This window comes from Hyperolius riggenbachi, chromosome 3 (genome assembly GCF_040937935.1).
Source record: "Hyperolius riggenbachi isolate aHypRig1 chromosome 3, aHypRig1.pri, whole genome shotgun sequence".
Taxonomy (NCBI): Eukaryota; Metazoa; Chordata; class Amphibia; order Anura; family Hyperoliidae; genus Hyperolius; species Hyperolius riggenbachi.
In genome coordinates, this window is record NC_090648.1 from 162,358,875 (window position 1) to 162,385,273 (window position 26,399).

The window sequence follows — 26,399 nt, forward strand, 5'->3', positions numbered from 1 at the left end:
CAATAGAGAGAAGTTGCATATATCAATGTGTTCACAAGCCTTCAGTTGGGAGAGGGGGGGGGGGTTCCTGCACAGCTTTCCTTTAAGAATAGCACCATGTCTATAGAACTTAGTGTGGGTAATTTGCTCCATCTGTACACATGGTAATAAGGCAAGGCAGCTGGAACAAAATATCTGAAATTCATGTAAGAAGTTTGGAATTATAGGGCCAAGTTCCTGCTATAGACTGAAAAATAGATTTCTGTTATCTCTAGTGCAAAAGTAGTAGCTCAAATCTGCAGCAATTCCTAGAAACCTAGAAATATTTGTCTAGAAATTTGTCTAGAAGTTGTTATTGTGAATTTATAGGTATAATAATTTGTATACAACATTATATTGCATTTTATTACATAATTACAGGCAGCTTGGTCACTGAGAAGATGCAGCCAGCAGGGATGTAGACGGAAACACATGGACTAAGGAGGACCGCACCAGCTGGGACTGGTGAATCGATATGCTGTCGTAAATTCTGTAGGTGCCCCAGGGACCAAAATAAAGTTGGGTATAGACCTGGAATTGCCAAGCAGTGCTCGGGGGCCCTGTGGTAATTGCCCAGTGTGCTCCTATGGAAGTGCCAGCCCTCTCAGCAGGTAATAGTTGATCAGCTAATTCCATTAGAATTTCAAAGGGGAACTACCAGCAGATCAGTGCCCAACTCACAAGCTCGGCTCCTCATACCAAAATGAACATTGAGGTATAATAGAGCACCTGGTGTAGACAGCGTTTAACTCACCTCCTTCCTGGAGTTAGGGATCAAAGATTAATAGTTGGCTGCTACCAACATTGACCTCTGCCACTTCTACACTAACATGGCAACTAAAATGCATTGCAAACATCAATAAAATATACATGTAAAACACCACTGCAGCACATGCAATTGAATCATAAATGGGCTTTAAAGGATATGTTTGGCATTTTAAAAAGAATCAGACTTACTTGCCGGGGGCTTCCTCCAGCCTCTGCCTCTTCCAGCCCCTTAGCACAGCCACACTCTCAGGCAGACTTTTGGGGACCCCTGCGTAGCAGCCATTGGCGGCCTCTGTTCCTGTGCAAGCATGCAGCCGTGCCTCTCATGGTCGCACTCCCCTAGCCAAGAGCATCCTGCGCAGGTGCAGAAGTACTGTGCCCGCACAGAATGCTTAATGCGCAGAGGCCGCCAACTTGGCTGCTGCTATGGAGGGGACCCCGGGAGACTGAGAGCAGAGCTGCGGCAAGGAACACATAGGCTTCCAGGAGCTAGGGGAAGCCCCAGGTAAGTAATTCTGATTTTTTTTTAAAAATGCCAGATGCCAGAGCTGGGACAAGGGCCTCCAGCTGAGACACCAAAGCACGCCCCTCCATCCCTCCCACCAGCCGTCACACACTGATTGCGATTAGACTAAGAGGCGCCCCAAGGCCCCCGACACCTTAATCTATAGTTATCTGGCGTGCAGTCACTGCCATGTATCCCCTTTTCTTATTTCTTTCTGCTTCAAACAAAATAGGGGAATGATAGCTGAGTGAGTTGTGCGCTCCCTCCTACACTGCACCCTCAGGCTGGAGCCTCTCTCGCCTCTGCCTCAGCCGGCCCTGCCAGACCCGTCCTTTAAGGGATGTTAAAACACACCTAAAATACACCTGCTTTAAAAGTACAAGGGGAGAATGGACCTCTAGATGGACCCCCTCTATGGCAACTGGAGCTTTGATAATGAATTGTAAATTGCTTGGAGAAAGAGTTTGTTTGGAAGTTTGTGATGCCTGCAGGTAGCTCTGATCATCTGCACCCTGTGTTAGTATTGTTAGGTTAGTTACATTTTTTGATGCAACAACTTGACTTTAGGATTCCTGATACTCCTTTCAATACACCAAACCCTTTTGTTATCAGTTTACAGTCCCACGTATATAAAAGTGCTAAAATTCAACTTGATTCCAGAAATGGCTATGCTTTACCCAGTCAAATCAGGGATTTTTCAGCAAAATTTGTCCCCTTGCCATCCATAGAAAAAAAGCACAGACATTTTTCAAGGACAATGGTATTTGTGTGTTTGAGTGGTCAGGTAAATCACCTGACATTTCATCAATTGAGAATCTCTGGGCCATAAGCAAAAGATGACTGGCCCAGTTAAACTAACTGACCAAACACTGATATGTGCAGTTATCAAAGGATGGTATTATGATCCTAAAATCAAAAACATACAGTATGTGATACACTTATTGTTTTAATGCTGAATAATCTAAACAAACTATTGAAAGTTGAATGATGAGGGATGAGTTACTGAATCACTGTTTAAAGAAAATTGAATTGACATTAAGGGAGGGATCACACTTGCATCTGCGGTAATCACAGATGATTCCCCAAGTCTTTTGCAGCACAATTGGTGTAGGTTTTAACCCTTCAGGAACCGGCGGGGTGGGGGCACGTTTGGGGGGTTAGAGCAGCCGATCCCTGCAGGGTCTTGCTGGGCAATGTCCTCCCATGGTGGCCAGGTGTCCCCCCTTCATGCAGACCCCTTCACTCACCTTCCAGGCTCCAGCAGCGAGCCACAGTGGACCCCACTGCTCCGACTGCCGCTCAGTTCCAGGTCGCGGCTTAATGACGTCATCAAGCCGGGACCCGGTGCTGACGTCAGAAGGAGCAGAGATGCCGGTAAGAGCAGTGGGGAGCGCGATCGTCACGGGAACGTCAGGGAGGTGAGTGGATCCTCTTCTTTGCTCCTTACCACTGCAGCTGTCAAAATGATCACTACAATCCTCCGGTGACCGTAGTGATCACGTGATCAGCAGCCATACGCGATGGAGTGATTTGCGGAATTTCATATGCCTCCAGAAAACACTACCTACCTAGACCATCATTACATGCTTTTATGCATGTGTTTTTGGTATTTTGGTATGTGGCAAAACCCCATGGGTTTTCTCAAGTGTGACCTTGCTTTAAAGATAATCTGTGCATTTTTTGCATTGTTGCCCATGTTGCCTCATCCCTGTCCTCAGATGATGGTACTGTAATGGGTAATTAACTCCCACTATTGCCAGCTTTATATTTTGCGCATAGATTCCTTGGTCATATCATGTGATCAACTTTTCCAAAGGGAACTTCTCTGAAATGGGTGCATCAAATATGGACATTACTGACAATGAAAAATCCAGGAGAATGAGCTTGGACTTTAACCCACAGCAGCCATTCAAAAATTCCTTATATGTCCATGGTAAAATCTGCTACTTGTAATTTAGGGGTTTATGGTTAACTTCATATCTTTACCATATCTTTACCATTCACCATATAGCTTTTCGTCATAAGGCCAAGAGAGGTGCCCAATATCCAGGAAGAATTGTCCACTGAGCATTCTCCTATGGCAATTTAATAAATGAAACTCCCTAGTCACAACTTATCGCTGTATTTGCATGATTTTGTTAATTGTAAATATATCTTTCTCCTTCCACGCTGCCATGTGTACTGTAATATTTTATTTTACAACTCCCTCGCTTTGTACAAGAAAAAGTGATGCAAGTGAGTTCTTTTTATATTGCTGAACTGATATTTCTGTATAAAATGCTGAATGCCCAAAAGCTCCCATTATGTTCTGCCACCAAAGAAAAGAAAAGAAGTAAAAGAAAGAAATAAGCAGCAACAAACAAAATGCAATTGAACTATAATGGAGATGATGAATGGACTTGTCATGCATTTAATTTGTTGTTGCAGTCTTAAATTTCTGGTACATAACCCGGCCTATAATAATTCAGTGGTGCCAAGTCCTAAAAAGGAAAGCTTACAACATTGACTATTACTATTATATATGGACATATATGCGTCAGCCAAAATGCAATCTAAAAAAAAAAAAAAAAGCTAAAATAAAGTAAAAGCAGCAGGTAGCTGAAATTCAATTATGGCCTATACCTTCTGTAAAATAAATCACTGCATTCATTTACATAAGGCATAATGTAGTTAGAAGATAGCTGCCGTTATAATGTACTTTTCATTTTTAATTGGCCTGTTCATCTACAAAGAGAAATAGAATAAGTCTATTTTAAATGAAGGTGCTCATTAACGGTACAGTATTCTCCTCAGATACGAACATTCAATCAGATTTGCTGGATCGTAAGTAATTGGAAGGTAATTATTGATTGTTCCATAAATGGGTTGATTACATTGGTAGGTGGGTTACATTGTCAAATACTTCTGCATGTCAACTCACTGACCATACAGTTCACTGTACTGCGTTGCAACTGATTGAGTTATTCTAACTCGCTGCATGCAGGCTGTGTGTTAAGTCTATGTCCAGTCTCCATTGCAGTTCAAACTCACTAGAATGCAGGAATTATGAAACGGACCACTGTGAACGTAGCCTAAGGCCCATATGTAATTAACTTTTTCTCCTGATTTATCTTCTAGGAAAAAAAAAATATATTCTCTTTTTAAATTAACTTTTCAGCATTTTACAATTCTAATAGTACCTTTTCACTAACTTTTAAGTACTATTTCAATTGTAAAATGCTGAAAAGTTAATTTAAAAAGAGAAGATAAAAAATGATTTCCTAGAAAATAACTCAGGTCTAAAGTCCATATGAAATTCACTTTTTCTCCTATCTAAGGACATCACCAAGATACTTCTAGTGAAGTGTTTATGAGTATACACTTCCTTAAAGGGAAGATCCGCGCTGCACATAAAAAAAAAACTGCACTCACCTGGGGCTTCTTCCAGCTCCTGGCAGTCGATCGGTTCCCTCTTATCAGCTCCTCTCCCTCCCGGTGTCCAGCGGTGAAGAAGCCGACCTTGCCAGGTCGTCTTCCGGGTCGGCGTCATGTGTGTTCCACGGCGCGGGTCACGTGGTGTACGTGATGTCATCGGGTCTCTACTGCATAGGTGCAGTAGTTCTGCGCCTGCGCAGTAGAAACCCGATGATGTCCCTACACCACATGACCCCCGCCGTGGAGCGCACAGAAGACGACCTGGAAGCCGAACTGGCGAGGTTGGCTTTTTCACCGCTGGACGCCGGGAGGGAGAGGAGCTGCTACGAGGGCACCGATTGACTGCCAGGAGCTGGAAGAAGCCCCAGGTGAGTGCAGTTTTTTTTTATGTGCAGCGTGAACCTTCCCTTTAAAGAGACTTTTTTTACTTACCCGGGGCTTCTTCCAGCCCCATAAGCATGGCTGTGTCCCTCGCCGTCCTCCTGCAATCTCCCGTTCAGCCACCATCAACTCCTGGTATGCGGCTCAGTCGGACTCAGTCTGATTGTGTGACGTCAGACGGGGCCATCTGCGCTTGCGCAGAAGGTCCACGCATGTGCAGAAGGTCTGCTGCTGATGTCACTAAGCCACTTATTGGGGCTCACCGTGGCTGAACAGGAGTACAGCAATCTTTTGTGCATGTAGGAATCCATGCATAACTCCAGCAGTGTTTTCCACCGATGAACAGATATCACATTTTTCTTAACAGAAATGGTGTTGGGCTGTAAGCACAACCCCCACCTGTGGATGTCGGGCCCTCATATCACCCTTATAGAATCTGTTTCTGATCATTTGAGCAGACACAATAGTGTATTACAGTTATTATAACTAATTTGTATAAATTAAGTAATGTTACAAGTATGGGTTGCCGATTCCAGGCAACCACTAATGTTGCGTGCGGGGAATTTAGGCCTGTCCCCACTCAGGCTAAAAGGTCACTCTCCATAGAAGAAAGAAGGTGATCACACCCATCCAACCAGTGGATACAAGTATATTGATGTAAGTACAGAGGCGCCCAAAGGATAAGAAGACTGTACAGTAAAACCATAAAATGGGGGGTTCTGGATGACCGATCACCCCAAAGGATGACAAATTCCAATTGTTCAAAACAACATTAAACAATTTATTTTACTCCAAAAAATACATACAGTTTGCAACGCGTTTCACGGGTCCACAGCCCGCTTCCTCAGGCAGCATAAAAGCAGGAGCAACTGCAATAGAACATATAACACCATGTAACCAGGGCCGGCGCTACCATAGAGGCAAAGGAGGCAGCTGCCCCAGGGCCTCAGAGCTTGTAGGGGCTACAAGAGGAAAAAAAATTTCAAATCGGCCTTATAGTTTTTGAGAAAATCGATTTTACAGTTTCAAAGGGAAAAAAATACACATTTAAAAACCTGCCGATTTTAATGGTTAATAGCAAATCCACCTTAAATGCTAGAAATCCTAAATTTGCAGGATATGTTAAGGAGATCATTAGGAATAAAAGGAAAAACAATTTTTCAAAAAGACCTTATAGTTTTTGAGAAAATCGATTTTAAAGTTTCGAAGGAAAAAAGTATACTTTTAAATGTGGTAAATGTCACTTTTAGTAGCAAACCTAATGGTAGTGTAACTTTACATGCATCAAACGAAAGCGCAATAAATTTCCTGACGGGGTTTCCAGGGGGTCTATACGCAGCCGCAGTGCTTTGGCCAGGGCTATACAGCCGCAATATAGCTGTATGAAGATCCCTGGCATTTTTTCCTATTTTCCCAATTTTTTTTTATGTTTAGAGTGTGGGAATTGAAAAAAAAAATATGTAGGGTCCTCCCTCCTGAAACTTTCTAACCCCTTGTCCCCCATGCAGGCTGGGGTAGCCATAATGTGGAGCTCCGACCGATTGGGACTTCACACCCTGACTATACCAGCTGCAAAAAAGGTCCCCTAATGCCGATTTTTGTTCTGGGGTATATGTTGGGGGGGCCCCCCAGGTTTATTTTGCCCTGGGGCCCCATTGTTGCTTAAACCGGGTTACTTAAAGACAGACTACCAGCAGCACATGGTTTGGGATGCCATTTGTAATAGAGTGAAATGTTGTTTTGATTTCTTTGGTAAGTTTTTATTCTGAATTTATATTTAATGTCTTATTGCAAACTATAACTCAATAAAAAAAGTTAAGAAACCATAGGAAAATAATGAAGACATTTTATAATATAAATTTTAAAAGAGGTGATTAATTGATTTAATCCTATTATTTACAAAACCTTCCATAGATTCTTCAAGTCCATTATGCATATCTTTCTGCGAACTTATCCCCATAACATGTTTCACAATTTTTGTGTTAGACCTATTTATACTGAGAAAGTGAGATGCAAGTCAATAATTCATCATAACTCACATCATAAAATACCCAGACCTACACCAATTTCATACTTTTCTGAAAGGATATTCTTTTGTACGCTGATTTGCATTTCATACATTAAATATCTCTACAGAAACTGACAACGCCATTGCCAGGTGCTTGGAAATGAACAAAAGGCATGAAGAGATTTTAAAAACCTTTCATAAATATGGAGATTTAATCTGTCATGTGAAAATCATAACTTTGAAGAAATTCAGAAATACATGTTTTATTTCAGGTTCCCAGATTTTCAAATCCAAGGCCAAAGAATGATGTGCTTGGAATGATGTGATTCAGTTGTAGGGCAATGTGTTTACAATGTTCTGTTTCTAGAGTATGATGTAAGACCAGCAAGTAATTGTTTGCCGGGAAAAGACATAGGATTTTCCCAAAAGATAATTAGACGATGTACAAGAGGCATTATTGTGGGGGAAAAAATCTTAGATTTTATTTACATTTGAGCAAAAATTGTCCAGTCCAAATTATTCATACCCTTCACAAACTGTCACAGTCTGTGGGAAAATCCAAAGTTCTATACCATTCCAAATAGTCCAGGCTGTTCTAAAGTATCCTAATTACCCTGATTAATTGGGGACAGCTGTTTTCATCAACTCAACAGGTGAAAAACAGCAGCTCTCTGCAGTTAATTTGTGGACAGTCATAGCTAAGACAAAGGAGCTCAGTGAGGGCCTGTTGCTGCGCATTGTGGCTGCTCACAAGTCAAAAAAGGGCTACAAGGCCATTTCTAAATGTTTTCAAGTTCCAGTGGCTACAGTGCAAAGTATTAATAAAAAATGCAAGATGTTCTGCACTGTGAAAAAATCTCAGAGGACGTGGTCAGAAGCCAAAAGTGACACCTGTGCTGGCCAGGAGGATAGTGAGAGAGAGGTGAAATAGAATCCACGGATCACCACCAAAGCCATCCTGGTGAATCTGGGCTTTGCTGGTGGCAATTTCTCAAGGCAGACAATCCAATGAACACTGCACACTGCTGAGTTCCACGGATGCAGAACAAGGAGGATGCCACTTCTCCAAATAAGGCACACAAAAGATCGCTTGGCCTTTGCAAATGCTCATCTGGACAAAGAAGAAGACTTCTGGTCTTCTGTGTTATGGTCAGATGAAACAAAAATGTAATTGTTTGGTCACAATGATGTTCCCTTTATTTGGCGTAAAAAAAAGGAGAAGACTTTAACCCAAAGTACATCATTCACACTAAACGATGTACAGAGGCGCCAGTAGGATAAAAATATCTAAAAAGATTAAAACATTCGGGTGGCGGCGGTGGACCAGCCACTCAAAAATGGACTTGATGCGTCAATTAAAGAACAGACAATTTATTTACATACTCCAATGACAGTATCGCAACGCGTTTCACGGGCACACTCCCGCTTCATCAGGCATTCAACAGTAGGAGTATTACACTTGCGCAGGTCCAGTGTACTCTTGGCACCTCTGTACCTCTGTGTCAGAGGTGCCAAGAGTACACTGGACCTGCGCAAGTGTAATACTCCTACTGTTGAATGCCTGATGAAGCGGGAGTGTGCCCGTGAAACGCGTTGCGATACTGTCATTGGAGTATGTAAATAAATTGTCTGTTCTTTAATTGACGCATCAAGTCCATTTTTGAGTGGCTGGTCCACCGCCGCCACCCGAATGTTTTAAACTTTTTAGATATTTTTATCCTACTGGCGCCTCTGTACATCGTTTAGTCAAGATTTCCACCCTGGGTGGAAGGGTGATATACCCTCTTTCTTCCTTCAGAGAGCGACTTCTTAATCCTGAGTGGGGACAGGTTTAATCTCCCCACCTGCCTTTACAGTGGTTACCTGAGCGGTAACCCACGTTTGTGAGTATAATACTTACTTGTCATAATTCATTCCAGCGGGTTCATAACATACTACACCATATTGGGCTCTCGGTTTCTCTCCTTTTATCATTCACACTGTTTAACATAGTGGTGGGAACCTAATGCTTTGGGGGTGTTTTTCAGCCAATGGACCAGGGAACCTAATCACAGTAAACGGCACCATGAAAAAAGAGCAATACATGAGGCTTCTCAATGACAACATCAGGCAGTCTGCAGAGAAACTTGGCCTTGGGCAGCAGTGGACATTTCAGCATGACAATGACCCAAAGCACACAGCAGAAGTGGTGAAGAAATGGTTAGCAGACAACAACATTAATGTTTTGGAGTGGCCCAGCCAAAGCCCTGACTTGAATCTAATTGAGAATCTGTGGAGGGAGCTAAAGATCAGGGTTATGGCAAGAAGACCCTCCAACCTGAAAGATTTGGAGCTCATTGCTAAAGATGATGGGCAAAAATACCTTTAGAGACATGCAAAAAGCTGGTCTGCAATTATAGGAAGCGTTTAATTACATTTTTCTATTGATTATTGAGAGGGGTATAACTAATTTTGGACTGGACACTTTTTGCAGCAATATATATATATATATATATATATATATATATATATATATATATACCACTCTGTGTTATCTACTTCAAATGTATGTAATGTGTGTGTGCTATTTAATGGAGAAAAACAAAAACATGACCGGTTTCAGCCTTTTTGTCATTCTGCAGTTTCCCCTGGAAAAAATCCTAGTGGAATTAGAGAGTTTTCTTTAGATGCAGGCTTATTGTAATTTATATATATCAGACAACCCAACTTGTGATTAAGACTTAGCATTTACAATTTTCTCCTGAGTTTTCTCCTACATGTTGTTTTCACACCTTATCATTATCAATAAAATGCCATTAACCTCCTTAGCGGTAATCCCGAGTTAGGCTCGGGATGGAAAGCCGCAGAACAGGGTGGTAATCCCATGCCTGCATGAGTTTCATGCAGGAGCTGCTGCAGACCTCTCTGTAGTATGTTTTTTAATACGTCGTGCATTCCCACCCCTGCTACCACCGTGTGCGCGCCGCTACCGCCGCTGTTTCCGTCGGGATCCCGTGCTGAGTGATTGGGGAAGAGGACCGAACGGTCCTCTACCCAATCGCAGTGCCTGGAGTGAATGGACATGACCGCGAACAGCGGCTATGTCCATTCACATAAACAGGAAATGTAACAATTAAATAAAGTATGTAAAAAAAAAAAGTGAACACTTCCTATAACGTGTGTTCACTAGCACCATCTTGTGGCCAAAAAGTATATTACATCTACAAAATACATACATTTTCAAGTACATACACTTCATTAATAAAATTACACTTCCAACCCCCCCCCCCCCAAAAAAAAACACTTGTAAAAAAAAAAAATCAGCTTAAAAAAAAAACCTTAGGGACTCAGCTTTTTTAATTTATATTTTATGGGGGGAAATTAATTTTAATTTATTACATAGGGGCTTGTAATTATGTCCAGAACAAAAAAAAAACAGAACAGAAAAATAACACTTATATTTCAAAATAATATACTGTCGCCATACATTGTGTTAGGGACATAATTTAAACGGTTTAATAATCAGGAAACCTGGGCAAATAAAACGTGTTTGTTTTATCCACAGGAGAATGTTTAATTTTAAAACTATAATGGCTTAAAACTGAGAAATAATGATTTTCTTTCTTTTTTTCTGTTTTTCTCATTAAAACTCATTTAGAATAAAAAAAAATCTTAGCAAAATGTACTATCCACAGAAAGCCTAATTGGTGGTGAAAAAAACGAGGTATAGATCATTTTCTTGTAATAAGTAGTAATAAAGTTATTAGGGAATAAAAGGGAGGAGCACTGACAACTGAAAATTGCTCTGGTCCGTTAGGATAAAAACCCTTGGGGGTGAACTGGTTAATTCTGCTGTCCCTAATATATTTATGCTCCCACCAAGCTCCTGTAACTTTTTTTTAAAACAATTTCATATTCCATTGTAAATTAGGAAGAGATACCAGTTCATTTAGTTTATTAATTGAGGCAGAACATTATCTCCACAGTGACGTAAGTCCTACACAACAGTGATGAGCAAAAATGCCAATATTCTTTTCACATTCATTTTTGCAAAAATAATATTAAATTCAATTTTTGAGCGAAAATGCCATCAAAAATAAGTTATTGTTTGTGTTTTTCACACTTTTTGCAAATTTTTGTGAAAAAATGATCGATTCTTTCGTGGTAAACATTTGCACAATAAAAATATTATTTTCCTGCATTTTTGCAGTTTTCATGAATTTTTACAGTAAAAGTATTGCTTTTTCATGGTTTTGCGATAATTTTTCAAAATTGAAAATAAAATTTTCCGATGAAAAAATGACTGGCGAAAATTTGCAAGCAACATTGCTGCACAACTCTATAATACCAACCACCACTGCATTGCCTGAATGTCCAACTGTTAAAACACCGACCGGATGCTGAATGGCCCATGAACTGATATCTAGATTACGGGAGCCTGAATGCTCAAGGTTCTCCAACTTGACTTCTGTATACAGAGAAGTACTTAGATCTTTATTAACTCTTGTAACAATTACATTCAGAGAGCTGCTTAGCAGTCACATCCTTAGATCAAAATGAACTCACAAGTCACATAAGTCTTGGCAATACAGACATGGAATGCTTTCAGGCTGACTTAAAAAAAAAGAAGGGTCAAGCTGGGTTTTTCTACACTTTTGCTCCATAACTCTGACCAAAATGACTATTACAGCATTTAACAACTCAGTGTCTTTTCCAAAAGGGAAGATGGTGGCCTCTTAAAAGACTATAAAATGAATTTGTCCGAGTTTAATTGTGACTTTCAATAAAAATTGGAAAAGCAGTAAAATGGAAGAAGCTCACTTTATAACCAGCTTCTCTTGGAACAGCATCATAAATAAAGTTCCAGAGGTTTTATTGCATTTCATTGCGCCTCGTGGAGAAAACATTGAACAATAAAGGTGACCGATGCAGCAGGGAAGTCATTTTAATTTTAAACTGTCGACCATGTTGGTGATTAAATGCTCTGGAGGTCTCTTGGGACAATGCTTCACAAGGTCCCAGCCAATGTCCACATTACAAAACTAGACATTTTGAGCCTACGATGTCAAATGCTGAAGGAAATATATAATGTACACCAAAGATAGAATGCTACCAAAATATCAATGCACAAGAACAAAGCAAAACAGAAACTGGATTTGCATTTGCTGTAGTGGGAATATGATTTACAGAAAACCACCACCCTCTTTTAGAGATAGTAAATTAAATATGCCGGTAAGACAATTTGTTCAATATATTTAATTATTATGGCAGGACAAAAAATAATATCCCAGATTAAAAAAAATCTGAAAACGTATTGTGGCACCAATGCAAGAAATTTGGCGATTTGGATTACCAATATTTATGCACTACCCAACACCCATTCTCTACCCCCACCCCCGCCTAAAGATTAGGGTTAGGCATAAAGTGTTTAACACCCCCATCCCCAAATGCTTAAAATTAACTTACCCCCTAATGTCTTACCCTTACCTCCCTCTAAGTGCCTAAAAAGAAAACCCTTTGCCTAATGCTTAACCCTAACATCCCTCTAAGAGCGCAAAATGAGCCCCCACCTAAAGCCTAACCCTAATTACCCCACTGGTAGTGCCTAAAGTGATCCTCCAAACCCCAGCACCAAAATGACTGCCAGTTGTATACAATCCTCCACCTGACTGCATCATGGAGGTTATATCTCTTTAAAGTGAAACTGAACTCTGCTGTATAATATATATAAGCAATTCTGAAGTGCCTATTGTAGCATGTTCAAATCGATCTTTGTTGTGATAACTTTTATTCATACATTTTCATCTCTTGGTTGCAGAATATTAAATTCTGCTTCCAGGAATAATAGGAGGCTTTTTGTAGCTTATATAAGGCTGATAATGCAATATTAACTCTAGAACAAGGGTGTCAAATTCAAATGCACAGTGGGCCAAAATTGAAAACTGGGAACAAGTTGTAGGCCAACTTTGATGTCTAGTGCCCCGCCCACTTAAACAGTTCCCAGGTGTCTAGTGGTCCCCCTACCTCCCTATACAGTTCTATGGTGTCTACTAACCATCCACCCTCACCTATACAGTTCCCTGGTGTCTAATCCCCTTACCTATGCAGTTCCCTGGTGCCCAGTGACCCCTCTCCCTTTTTTCATGTGGCTATTTAGTGAGTGTTTAGCCACATAGGCTTATCACCTTTGGTGCTCATGGGCCAAATATAATGCAAAGTGGGGAAACCATTAATGGTCCTAATTTAATGGCCCTGCCCTCCAGATTTGACCCTCAGGCCAGAGTTTGAAATATATGCTCTAGACTAACCTTCACCTACGTCCAAACTGTAAATAACTCAATACTAAACACGTCTAGGCTGGATTTAGACTGTACGTACTGCAAAATGCATGTTACATTGTGTGTGAACAGCAATGGACACTGTTTGCATTATACCATACAGGTTCTTATAAAGCCTGCATGCAGCGAGTTAGAATAATGTCATCTGTAAGAAATGCAATACTGTGAGTCTGTGAGGCCCATAGAATTGTATGGGCAGTGAGCTAACATGCAGAATTATTTTGCAACACAACTGATGGAGTGTGAAATCACCTAAAGGCCGGATCTACACTTATTTTTTACATTACAGTGGAGAATAGATGTGATGCTCCTGCTGCATCCCACCACCACTCAAAAAATGACAAATATATGACCCTGCAGCAGAGTGTGCTAGCAGGGTCGTATGCATAGCCCTGCCCCCACTCAGTGACATATTCCCTGCTGGACAGGAAGTGCATCACTGGCATTCCCGTCGCACATGTAAGTTGCACCTCGCTCCCACTCATTCCATTCCTGTGTTTCCTATCGACTACCATGACTTCTGCCACTGATGCTTCACAATGGAAGTCCCACGGTAATGCGCTGCAGACTGTGTCAGCGGCGATTTGAAAGCTTCTGCTGCAATGCAACCTGGTAAGTGTAAAAGGCCCCATACACTTGCATTGCTGTTGCGCTACCCTGTGGTAAAACAGGGTAATGCAACACACAGTTGTAAAAAGGACCTAAAGGTATGCATACTATATTTTTTAATTAAATAGCTGCTTGATCTAATAGATATATGGAGTTTAAACTACACTAGGTAAAATGTGGGACCCTCTTAACTGTTTTTTGAATAAAATATTGACCAAAACACGGTCTGGAAAAGGCATTCTTTTATCAGCTGGGTGTGGGAGGGATTAACAAGAGATCAACAGCCACATGGCTTTTGTCTGCATTAAAGTTTTATAAAACAAAAGGCGGCTGTGTTTTTATCGGTTTTACGGATTAAGTGGCGATTACATAATATGCCAATTTCTGATCCTACAGAAATTCCGATTTCCCCCAATGTCGATTACCGTTCTGCAGATTTCCAAAAAGTCTTTTTTTGCCATTTTCTGTATTCTCTAATTGGCCAAATAATTCAGCGAAAATATTGGACCAATCGAAGAATGCAGAATCTTACCATGTGTCTTACCGGAAGACTTTGAAATACTTGGTAGTATCCAAGTCTTGTGATTTGTCAAAAATGACTGCGATAATCTGATATTTGTGGAAAAATTCTGCAATTTATGATTGGTCCAATGCTTCCGCTTTCTGTGATTGGACTAAAATTATTGAGATGTGGTATTTTCATGGAACTCAGATTTCAGGTTTTTTTATTTCCAATTAAAGATGCAGAAGTTTTAATTCTGCTGAATCCAAATGACTATGCCTTAGTGATAAATCTAGCAACTTAATAATATCAGAGAGATATGAATTGTCAAATCAAATAAAAACAAAACACTGTATGCCTAACGGTATCTTTCGCCTTTGCTGACATAAGTCCTAAACCCAGAAACCTCTGTTATTCATCTTTTAGGACACTGCATTGTTATAATTGCTTTGATACAGCTCTACCCCAAATAGCAGGGAAAACAAAAACAAAGAAAAAACAAAACAAGAACAAACTGCTGCTTTGCATGCAGAGCACTAAGAGCTAGGATATCAGTGATATTAACATAGCCTACTGCCAAAAATCATTCTTCTAACAGCTGGGGATTAATTATGCTACGCTAGGTTTTAAAGACAGTTGTATTACATTATTTTAGGAAATCATTTTCATTAAAAATAAGAAAAAAACGTACAAATTATTTTATTTACAAATGATGTGGAAAGCACAGAGCAGTGTAGTAATGTTACAGCTCCTTGTGCAATTATGCATGTGCTTATCATTCCAAACAAGGAAAATACCAAGGGTCCAATTTACTAAATACCAGCAAGAAACACTCATAATTATTTGAAGAGGTAAGTACCACTCCATAGCAAGTTTAAAAACATAATTTCTGTGTAATAAGAGAATACCATCAAAGCAAGAGCTTGGAATCCCTAATAATTACCTGTTTAGTGCAGTTTTTTTTATAATTCTATTAGGCATGTGTAGTCATGTAGAGAAAGCATTAATGCATTCACGCTACTTAAATAAAACACTATTTCTAGAAGAAGAAAGGAGAAACGTAAAGGGTTTTTTGATGCTTTCAGACAAATATAATTAAGTGATCTCTATTCACCTAACTATTGTATTTGTATCCTATTGATAGGCTGCAATAAGGTAAATTATTATTTTTTTTTATTATTTTTTTTTGGGGGGGGTCAATTTATATAATTTGTTAACAAGGACACCAGACCTCGGGTATGCGAGGGGTTAGAATGTGAGTTCCTGCAAGGTACAGTTACTGGCATGCTCTGTATAGTGCTGTGGAACATGTTAGCATGATATAAATATATAATAATGTTTTCGTCTTCTGATACATGGATTACATTGAGCTTAATTACTAAAAACTTTGTAATAGCCTTTGCTTTTGGATACATCTATTATTCCCCTTCAGCTGGGGTAGCCAAGATGGCTTGTGCAGGGAATGTGCTGGGTGATGTATTATTTAATTTTGTGTACTATTGCATTCACTTATTCAGTATGTCTCTCGAATGAACTAACCAGCCTATTAGATGTATAGATTAATCACAAAAACTATCCAGTGCTCCTGTATGCATTCACTTGCAATATTGTATGTGGAAGAGGTTTGTGCTTTATCCAAGGAAGTTAGTCAGAGAGCTCCAGGATACATTAAAATGTATCATGTGGACATCAAGTATTAAACTTCACATTCACTATGTAAAGCACAGTAAAAAATTTCCCTTATTGTAGAGCAATGTGCATAATGCAAAAAGGACCTTAAGGGAAATTAAGAACACATACGATAGGGATGCTCATACGATTAGGGATGCTCATTACGACCTCCGAATCCCAGGTAACCATGATTACGGGCTGTTTTGAGCAATCATGGGCTCAAAATCAATATTCATGATCAGCCACGATCACGGATTCCAATTTCGAATGCATCTATAATTTAATCCGCCTTCGACCCGTAATCCCGGTTTGCGGCCGCAATCACGAGTCGGAATTCCGTGATTACTGCAACGGTTAATAGCAAAGCCCCAGTACGTGATAGAAACACCAAATTTGCAGGGTATGTTAAGAAGAACATTGGCAACAAGAGAGAAACATTTTTCAAAAGACCTTATAGTTTTTGAGAAAATCGATTTTAAAGTTCTAGTGCAGTGTGTGGGAAATGTTTCCCTGGCTGCTGACTTTAGGGGCTAATAGCAAAGCCCCCGTATGTGCAAGAAACACCAAATTTGCAGGGTATGTAAAGAAGGATAGTGGGAACAAGAGGAATATTTGTTTTTCTAAAAAATCGATTTTAATGTTAGAGGGGAAAAATAAAGTAAAGCAAAGTCACAGCGCTAAAAGGACAGATAATATATTAACGTGTATATAAATTTATTTTTTTTCTATGTTCAGAGTGTGGGAAATACCCAAAAAATGATGTGGGGTCCCCCCTCCCGAGTCTCTTTAACCCCTTGTCCCCCATGCAGGCTGGGATAGCCAGAATTCGGAGCCCCGGCCGAGTGGGGCTTCGCACCCTGAGGTAAACCAGCCCGCATGGTCCATGGTATAGGTAAAGTTGCCAGGGATCCTTCTACAGCCATATTGCGGTTGTATAGCGATCCCTGGCCAAAGTGTTGCCACTTCCACAGGGTTTCCAGGGGTCCATATGCACTGCATATGGACCCTCTGGAAACTCCGTCATGAAATTCATTGCTCTTTCTATATGTAAATTTACACTACTGTTAGGTTGCTACATTAACTGTCATTTACGGCATTTAAATGTATATCTTTTTTCCTACGGGAGGCAACTTTAAAATTGATTTTCTCAAAAAGTATAAGGTTTTTAAAAAAAAAATTCCTCTTGTTCCCACTGTTTTACGTACCATACCCTGCACATTTGGTGTTTCTATCACATCTGGGAGCTTTGCTATTAAAGGTTAAAGTAATCACAGATTCTGACTCATGATCATAGATGTAATGCGTAATTCCAACTCAAAACCACATTTGAATTCAGAACTCCGATTTATATCCATGACCAGGCAATCCGGAAATGTGTGGACCCTGATCAAAACCACTCGAATCTGGAATTGAGTGCATCCAAGCAACACTACATACAATTTATGGCGTCAGCTAAAATAACATTTAGGAAAGTATTTTATCCCTTCCCCCAATGTCCAGCACTTTCTTCCAGGGAAGACCCATCCATTCTACTGTGTTTGAAGATGACACATACCTCTATTTCTCTTTGTACCTTCTGAGTCCTTCAAATAAGTCAGTAGGGATAAACAATTAGAAATTAGACAATTTCTTCTTGCATTCATATTTTAGGTACATTTTATGCACCTTGTACTTGCACAAGTAAAAATTGACAGTTATTCTGGTGGATCTAATGTCAATACTGCATATACAGTAATTAACATAAAATTTGAATGCGAGGATAAATCATTTTCAGCTCATTGATCATCCCTATAAATAATACATTTCAATCCGATTTTTGGAATACATACAATTAGCCAATCCAAAAAACACTGTCTTAACCTCTTGACGACCAGCTAACGCCGATTGGCGTAAACTGGTCGTCTGCGGGTTACCATGGAAATGGCCGCTCGATCGAGCGGCCTTTCCATGTCAGTTCACGGAGGGTGTCTCCGTGAACAGCCGGAGAGCCGCCGATCGCGGCTCGCCGGCAAAATGTAAACAGGCGGGGAAGAAATCCCCGCTGTTTACATCATACGGCGCTGCTGCGCAGCAGCGCCGTAAGGCAGATCGGCGATCCCCGGCCTCTGATTGGCCGGGGATCGCCGCATTCTCATTCGCCGGCATCTGTTGTAGGCGGCGCAGGACGGATCTCCATCCTGCGCTGCCCATAGGAGGAAGGGAAACGCCGGAGGGGGACGGAGGCGGAAAATGGCTGCGGAGGGGGGCTTTGAGGAGCCCCCCCCCCGCCGAACGAACAGAGCCGGCGGCGATCAGACCCCCCCCAGCAGGACATCCCCCTAGTGGGGAAAAAAGGGGGGTAGTCTGATCGCCCTGGCTCACTCCTGATCGGTGCTGCGGGCTGGAGAGCCCACGCAGCACCAATCAGTGCAGAAAGCCCTGGTCGGCAAGTGGTTAATAACAGAAACCAGAATGCACCATTTTCACTGTTGTCACTGATATGCGATTCGATTTTTTTCACAAATGCAAACATAGTTCAACTGGCATATATATATTTTTAAATTGCATCTGGGTTAAAATCAGTGTGCGCACAAATAATGTTCAAACTAACCAAGGTGCTATGGGATTGTCATGCAATATCCCTGTTTAGGTTTTTTGTTGCATTTTTCAATGTAGTTTATGCAATTGAATTGCATTATCATTAAAAAAAAACATGTTCAAAATTTGGAAAAATCTAAATCACATCACAGTGTATTGCAATTGTGATTGCGATTTCCAGCGGAAAAGAGCTTTTAAACTTAAAACTTACAAATGTTATTCCATTGTAATTCCCAATCCAATTACATTTCATGCTTTTCCTTTTTATTGCAGCAGAACAAGTAAACAAATAAATAACACAAATTACTATAAAAGTATGAGAATTTTTATTTTCTGCCAAAGTAATGGAAATGCTATTCAGACAGTAGTAAAACACAGTGACACCGCTCAAGACATCGCTCAAGACCCTTGCTCATAAAAAAGGACTGTGCTGAATTGGCAGCCTCACCGAATCCAGATTACAATGCAAAAGAGAAGAGGTATCTGCAGGAAGTCCTTAATCATGCTATTCAGACAATCAATCATGCTGTTCAGACAGTCTTGTAGTTTAGAAAGTATAGTGTCCAGAAAAAAACTCACAACCATGGCGGGAACATTCCCCTCCAAGAAGGTGGTGTCCTGAGCAGAGATTGATCAGAGATTGCTCTGAGGCATGTGTAATACAAACACAAACAGCCAAACTTTAGAGGTGGCTACTAGCAAATGTAGAGAAGACAACAAAGCAGGGCTATGTGGCACCTGCTTTGCGCCGTGTAGAACCAAACCTTGGCACGGCTATAGCAATAATGCTAGACCCTGAATTACTTTTCCCACTGAGATGCGACAACTCGGAGGGAGAATAGTATTTAACAGCCACTCTCCCCCCATACACACACACTCCTGAATTTGTGCTACAGCAGAGTGAGCCGTCTTTCGACACCCTGTACCAAAAAGCCCCACTGCTGAAGTGACATGTACACTCAGACAACCCTCCCTTTCATTTTAATGTTTATGTGGAGGTCAGAGACATGCTCCATGAATGCAATGTAAAGTTAAACCTAAAACAATTTTGACAATGTTTTCATTGCATGTAACCAGTGATAAATCACACCAATAAAGTCCTACAAATCTACGGCCTGATCCAATTCACTATTTTCCTAAGTTTTCTGCAAGAGATTTTGCATTGTTTAAAATAACTTTTGCACTCTGTAATTGAAAAAGTACCAAAACGTAGGTGAAGAAGCACTGTCAAAATTATTCTGAGTAATTGTGTGCTTGCTGGTGGCTTAAAAGGCTGGTGCTGGTGGCTTAAATCCTTGAGGGCCCTTTTCCACTAGCAATCGCTAGCGTTCACGCTGAACGCTAGCGATTGCTGAATCGCAATTACCGGCGATTCCCCGACGTTCGAGGCTGCGATTTTGCTATGCTATGCACTGCATAGCAAAATCGCGGCAAATATCGATCCGCCGCGCGTTCGCGTTCCCGGCAAAAACGAATCGCGGTAGTGGAAATTACCTACCGCGATTCCTATGTTAAAATATCACATATAGGCATTCCTATATTTTCTACATGGTTCCTATAGTTTTTCTTGAACACTACTTTCAAAAATTCAGCATTTTACCATATAATTGCTACTTTGGTTATGCTGTTTCAGCCCAAATGATATGATTTCAGTTGTATGTAGTTTCAAAGCATAAAACGCCTTACCATTTGCAAGGTCAAATAAAATAACTCCAAACAAAACAACCATACAATAAGTTCACATGTGCAGTAGAACTGCAAAGTTTAGCCAGTCTGCTATGCTGGAGTGGTTGGCAGGAAGTAAAACCATGTAAAATCTATGTGAATGTAGCCTAAGGCTTGGTTGACACAATGAAGGACCAAGCCAGAGCAGGTAGCCTTTCTGATGTGTTGTACCCACTGAAGCGGTCCTGAGGTGTCCTGACTGTCTAAAGAGCAGAAGTGTATCATATATCTGTTATATGGAAACACATCCGCTATCCATAAAAAATCTTCAACTCTGGGAATGTTTGTTGTCTTATCTCAATGGACAAATCTGAATATGTTATAGACAGACTTTGACATGTAGAGTGGACCCATGCTTTTCTATGGACCCCTTCACAATGAGTCTGCTGGTATCTAATCCAGAAATGGTGCAACAGAAGACCTAGTGTGGTTTGACAATAACTCCTTGTGTCCTGTATTTCAAATATAAGTGTGTCAATTAGTTAAAAAGCACCACATTCATTTTTTTAATCCAACACTGTAGTCCAAAATATGTTTGCAATTCATGGAAATACACAGCAAGGCTGAATTAAACTAAAACTGACTACTGCTAAGTAGGCTTACCTCAAAAACTTATTTAGATCTCCATGCTTCATGTATTCAAACACCATGATAAGTGGATCTCCATCACCACAAACGCCATAGAACTTGACAATATGATCATGCTGTAGATTCGTAAGGAGTTCTGCCTCTCTCTGGAAGTCTTTGCGGGCTGCCATTGTTGGGTCCTTCAATGCCTTCAAAATAGAGGTAACATAACAGTTCATCAGGATTTATATGAGTGAGGCTACATTTCAGGTTCTTTGTTTCCCACAGAGATTCATAAAGAAGGACATCATATATTGTAGGTTGTTTGAAGCAACATCAGGCTGTACAGCAGAATAATGTAGTAAATTGCCTACATTGCAAGCAAAAGTGCTACATATTTATGGTTAAATGGCGTGCATAGGATGAGGCAATAGAATTATGCATTAAATGGAACTCAGAGGATAGAAAACAAACTAACCAGCTGCCAACAATTCCAAGAAGAAGCAGTTTTGCAAGCAGTTAGTCTGGAAATGTATAGATTAGGAGGGAAAATGTGCTTTATTGTTGTACAGTATGTTCCATGCGTACATCACTTGTTAGATTACGTCTTAAATATGGGTTCCAAATGTACAACAAATATAAAATGTTTAAAGACTTGGAGTGAGTTTAAAGACAGAGGGCCAGATTTGCAACAGGGATGGGAAGAATGACTTGAATAGGAAAGGTTATGCCTGGTAAACAACATGCAATTTCCTGTCAGACAGGTCAAATTGATTATTTCCAACAGGTCCAACCTAATTTCCGATTTTTTTGATCGATTTTGTATATAAGTGATTGAAAAAAATCAATCAGAAAATCGATCAAACATCAGATCGAACCTGTCGAAAATAATTGATTCAACTCGTCTATCTGACAGGAAATTGCATGGTGTGTGTCAGACATTAGAAAAGGATGGATTGCTTAGATTGAAAAAAAAAGGATATATAATTATTTTTACAGGAGGCAATTTCATAAAATCCATAGTTCATACTTCGTTTATTGTTGCATTACAGCTAAATGTAATCATAAAAATATGTGTCATAAAATGTGCTTAATTTTTGCAATATCAAATACCTATGCCTGCAAGGGAACACAGTTCCCAAATCACTACAGTAAACAAGAGGGTGTGTGTTATCTCAAGGGATTCAACAGACTTCCTAGGGAGACCACCAGGAGCCCCTTATGGTGTAGCAGAGCCGGTTCTAGACTGGCACATATGAGGGGGCAGTCAAAAATGGGAATGGGGCATCATGCATAATGAAATTTGCGCTACGCTGAATTAATGGGCGTGGCCATGGTGCCATGTGGGTGGGGATAACTGTAATGTAGTTATACCAGCTAGTGTAGTTACAAAAAAATAAATAAATATTTTTTAATGGTAAACATCAATCTTGTTGGCTCAGGGAACATACAGTGCTGCCCATAATTATTCATACCTCTGGCAAATTTTGACCTAAAGTTACTATTATTTAACCAGCAAGTAATTTCCAAGCTATTCTAAAGTATCCTAATTACCCTGATTAATTGGGAACAGTTGTTTTAATAAGCACAACAGGTGAAAAACAGCAGCTCTCTGCAGTAGGTTTGTGGACAGCTATGGCTAAGACAAAGGAGCTCAGTGAGGACCTGCGGCTGCACATTGTGGCTGCTCACAAGTCAGGAAAGGGCTATACGGCCATTTCTAAATGTTTTCAAGTTCCAGTGGCTACAGTGCAAAGTATTATTAAAAAATACAAGATTTTCCACAGTGTGGAAAATCTCACAGGATGTGGTTGGAAGCCAAAAGTGACACCTGTGCTGCCCAGGAGGATAGTGAGAGAGGTAAAAAAGAATCCAAGGATCACCACCAAGGCCATCCTGGTGCATCTGGCCTCTGCTGGTGGCAATGTCTCAAGGCATTATGCACACTTCAGATAATTGCAGGATTTTTGTACTGAAATACAGACATATTTTTCTATACAGGTTGATATGCTATGCTGTTGTGTATTTTTCACAGCAAAGAGCACGCTGACTGAGACTCTGTCTGGGACTGGAAGTGGCACTGGCCCAGTGACCCATCTGCCACTCTGCCAGGTAGTCAGTTAGGTCAGATTAGAGGCAGCTCAGGCAGTGGTGGCAAGCAACAACAACAACAACAGTTTGTGTGTAACACACGCAAAATGGAGGAGAGGAGCAGATTAGGGGCTTGATTCACAAAAGAGTGCTAACTGTTGGCACGGCCGTTTTCGCATGACTTTTCGCATTGCGCGCTCTCGCGAATTTTCGCACGAAAGCACAACGTTTTCGCGCAAAAACGTTATCGTTTCACGCAAAAAAAATGCGATTGCGCGCAATGCAAAAATTTGCGCAAAACCGCCCATGCTAACAGTTAGCACTCTTTTGTGAATCAAGCCCTAGGAGAGATACAGTGACAGTGTGACTGACAGGTGCACTCAGCACACAGAGAGTCAGCATTGAAAACACTGGCTCAGTGGCTCTTATACAGGGAGTGCAGAATTATTAGGCAAATGAGTATTTTGACCACATCATCCTCTTTATGCATGTTGTCTTACTCCAAGCTGTATAGGCTCGAAAGCCTACTACCAATTAAGCATATTAGGTGATGTGCATCTCTGTAATGAGAAGGGGTGTGGACTAATGACATCAACACCCTATATCAGGTGTGCATAATTATTAGGCAACTTCCTTTCCTTTGGCAAAATGGGTCAAAAGAAGAACTTGACAGGCTCAGAAAAATCAAAATAGTGAGATATCTTGCAGATGGATGCAGCACTCTTAAAATTGCAAAGCTTCTGAAGCGTGACCATGGAACAATCAAGCGTTTCATTCAAAATGGTCAACAGGGTCACAAGAAGCGTGTGGAAAAACCAAGGCGCAAAATAACTGCACCATGAACTGAGAAAAGTCAAGCGAGCAGCTGCCAAGATGCCACTTGCCACCAGTTTGGCCATATTTCAGAGCTGCAACATCACTGGAGTGCCCAAAAGCACAAGGGGCCATATTCTATTGCTAAACTCGCCAGCGCTAAGCACTGGCGAGTTCTCAACTTAGGCGATGGGGGCATCGCCTAATCTAATTAAACTTTAAACCCCCCCAGGCGGAAAAGAACTCGCTTGGGCGATATAATCGCCCAGCGAGTTCTTACCACGGAATCCAATTATCCTTATCATGTCTCCGGGAAGTGATGCTTCCCGGCAGACATGAGCGTTAGCTTAGACCTGCAAAAAGCAGGTCTAAACTAGCTAACACACGTCATCGCCGCAGCATCTGGGGGTCTCCTTTAATAAGGAGACCCCCAGAGCTCCCCGTCGGGTCGCCGCACAGTTTAGAAGCCCCCGCGCAGCTCTTCAAAGGTTCCCCGTCATACGTACCGCCGCCGATCACCCGCCACCTCTTGCCGCAAAATCCATTGTGTAATTACAGTGTATCTAACACTGTAATTACTGTGCACATAGAAGGAGCCCGGGCAAAGCATCTTTGAATCTGCAGTCGGGCTCCCCATTGGTCCGCTGTCTGAGCCATTTTATTGGTTCAGACAGCGGACCAATGGGGAGCCCGGCTGCAGATTCAAAGATGCTTTGCCCGGGCTCCTTCTATGCGCACAGTAATTACAGTGTTAGATACACTGTAATTACAGTGGTGTGAAAAACTATTTGGGGCTGGAAGAGGCAGAGGCTGGAGGAAGCCCCCGGTAAGTAAGTCTGATTCTTTTTAAAATGCCAAACATATCCTTTAAAGCCCATTTACAGTGGTGTGAAAAACTATTTGCCCCCTTCCTGATTTCTTATTCTTTTGCATGTTTGTCACACTTAAATGTTTCTGCTAATCAAAAAACATTAAATGATGGTTTTTATTATTTAGTGAGAAAAAACTCCAAATCTACATGGCCCTGTGTGAAAAAGTGATTGCTCCCCTTGTTAAAAAATAACTTAACTGTGGTTTATCACACCTGAGTTCAATTTCTGTAGTCACCCACAGGCCTGATTACTGCCACATCTGTTTCAATCAAGAAATCACTTAAATAGGAGCTATCTGACACAGAGACGTAGACCAAAAGCACCTCAAAAGCTAGACATCATGCCAAGATCCAAAGAAATTCAGGAACAAATGAGAACAAAAGTACTGTAATTGAGATCTACCAGTATGGTAAAGGTTATAAAGCCATTTCTAAAGCTTTGGAACTCCAGCGAACCACAGTGAGAGCCATTATCCACAAATGGCAAAAACATGGAACAGTAGTGAACCTTCCCAGGAGTGGCCGGCCGACCAATATTACCCCAAGAGCGCAGAGAAAACTCATCCGAGAGGCCACAAAAGACCCCAGGACAACATCTAAAGAACTGCAGGCCTCACTTGCCTCAATTAAGGTCAGTGTTCACGACTCCACCATAAGATAGAGACTGGGCAAAAATGGCCTGCATGGCAGATATCCAAGGTGCAAACCACTTTTAAGCAAAAAGAACATTAAGGCTCATCTCAATTTTGCTAAAAAAACATCTCAATGATTGCCAAGACTTTTGGGAAAATACCTTATGGACTGACGAGACATAAGTTGAACTTTTTGGAAGGTGCGTGTCCCGTTACATCTGGCGTAAAAGTAACACAGCATTTCAGCAAATCATACCAACAGTAAAATATGGTGGTGGTAGTGTGATGGTCTGGGGTTGTTTTGCTGTTTCAGGACCTGGAAGGCTTGCTGTGATAGATGGAACCATGAATTCTACTGTCTACCAAAAAATCCTGAAGGAGAATGTCCGGCCATCTGTTCGTCAACTCAAGCTGAAGCGATCTTGGGTGCTGCAGCAGGACAATGACCCAAAACACACCAGCAACTCCACCTCTGAATGGCTGAAGAAAAACAAAATGAAGACTTTGGAGTGGCCTAGTCAAAGCCCTAACCTGAATCCTATTGAGATGTTGTGGCATGACCTTAAAAAGGCGGTTCATGCTAGAAAACCCTCAAATAAAACTGAATTACAACAATTCTGCAAAGATGAGTGGGCCAAAATTCCTCCAGAGCGCTGTAAAAGACTCCTTGCAAGTTATCGCAAACGCTTGATTGCAGTTATTGCTGCTAAGGGTGGCCCAACCAGTTATTAGGTTCAGGGGGCAATTTCTTTTTCACACAGGGCCATGTAGGTTTTGAGGGTTTTTTTCTCACTAAATAATAAAAACCATCATTTAAAACTGCATTTTGTGTTCAATTATGTTATCTTTGACTAATAGTTAACGTTTTTTGATGAGCAGAAACATTTAAGTGTGACAAACATGCAAAAGAATAAGAAATCAGGGAGGGGG

General features: G+C 40.9%; 1 protein-coding gene across 10 annotated transcripts in view; it reads right to left on the reverse strand.

Annotated features, from left to right (window-relative positions):
• The window catches only part of NTRK3 (neurotrophic receptor tyrosine kinase 3), a 977,566-nt gene that overhangs the window by 61,157 nt on the left and 890,010 nt on the right, over nucleotides 1-26,399 (reverse strand). For all 10 annotated transcript variants that reach the window (XM_068275164.1, XM_068275165.1, XM_068275163.1 and 7 more), the window contains one exon: nucleotides 21,099-21,271. In XM_068275164.1, coding sequence (XP_068131265.1) covers nucleotides 21,099-21,271 — 173 coding nt within the window. The remainder of the gene's footprint in view (nucleotides 1-21,098; nucleotides 21,272-26,399) is intronic.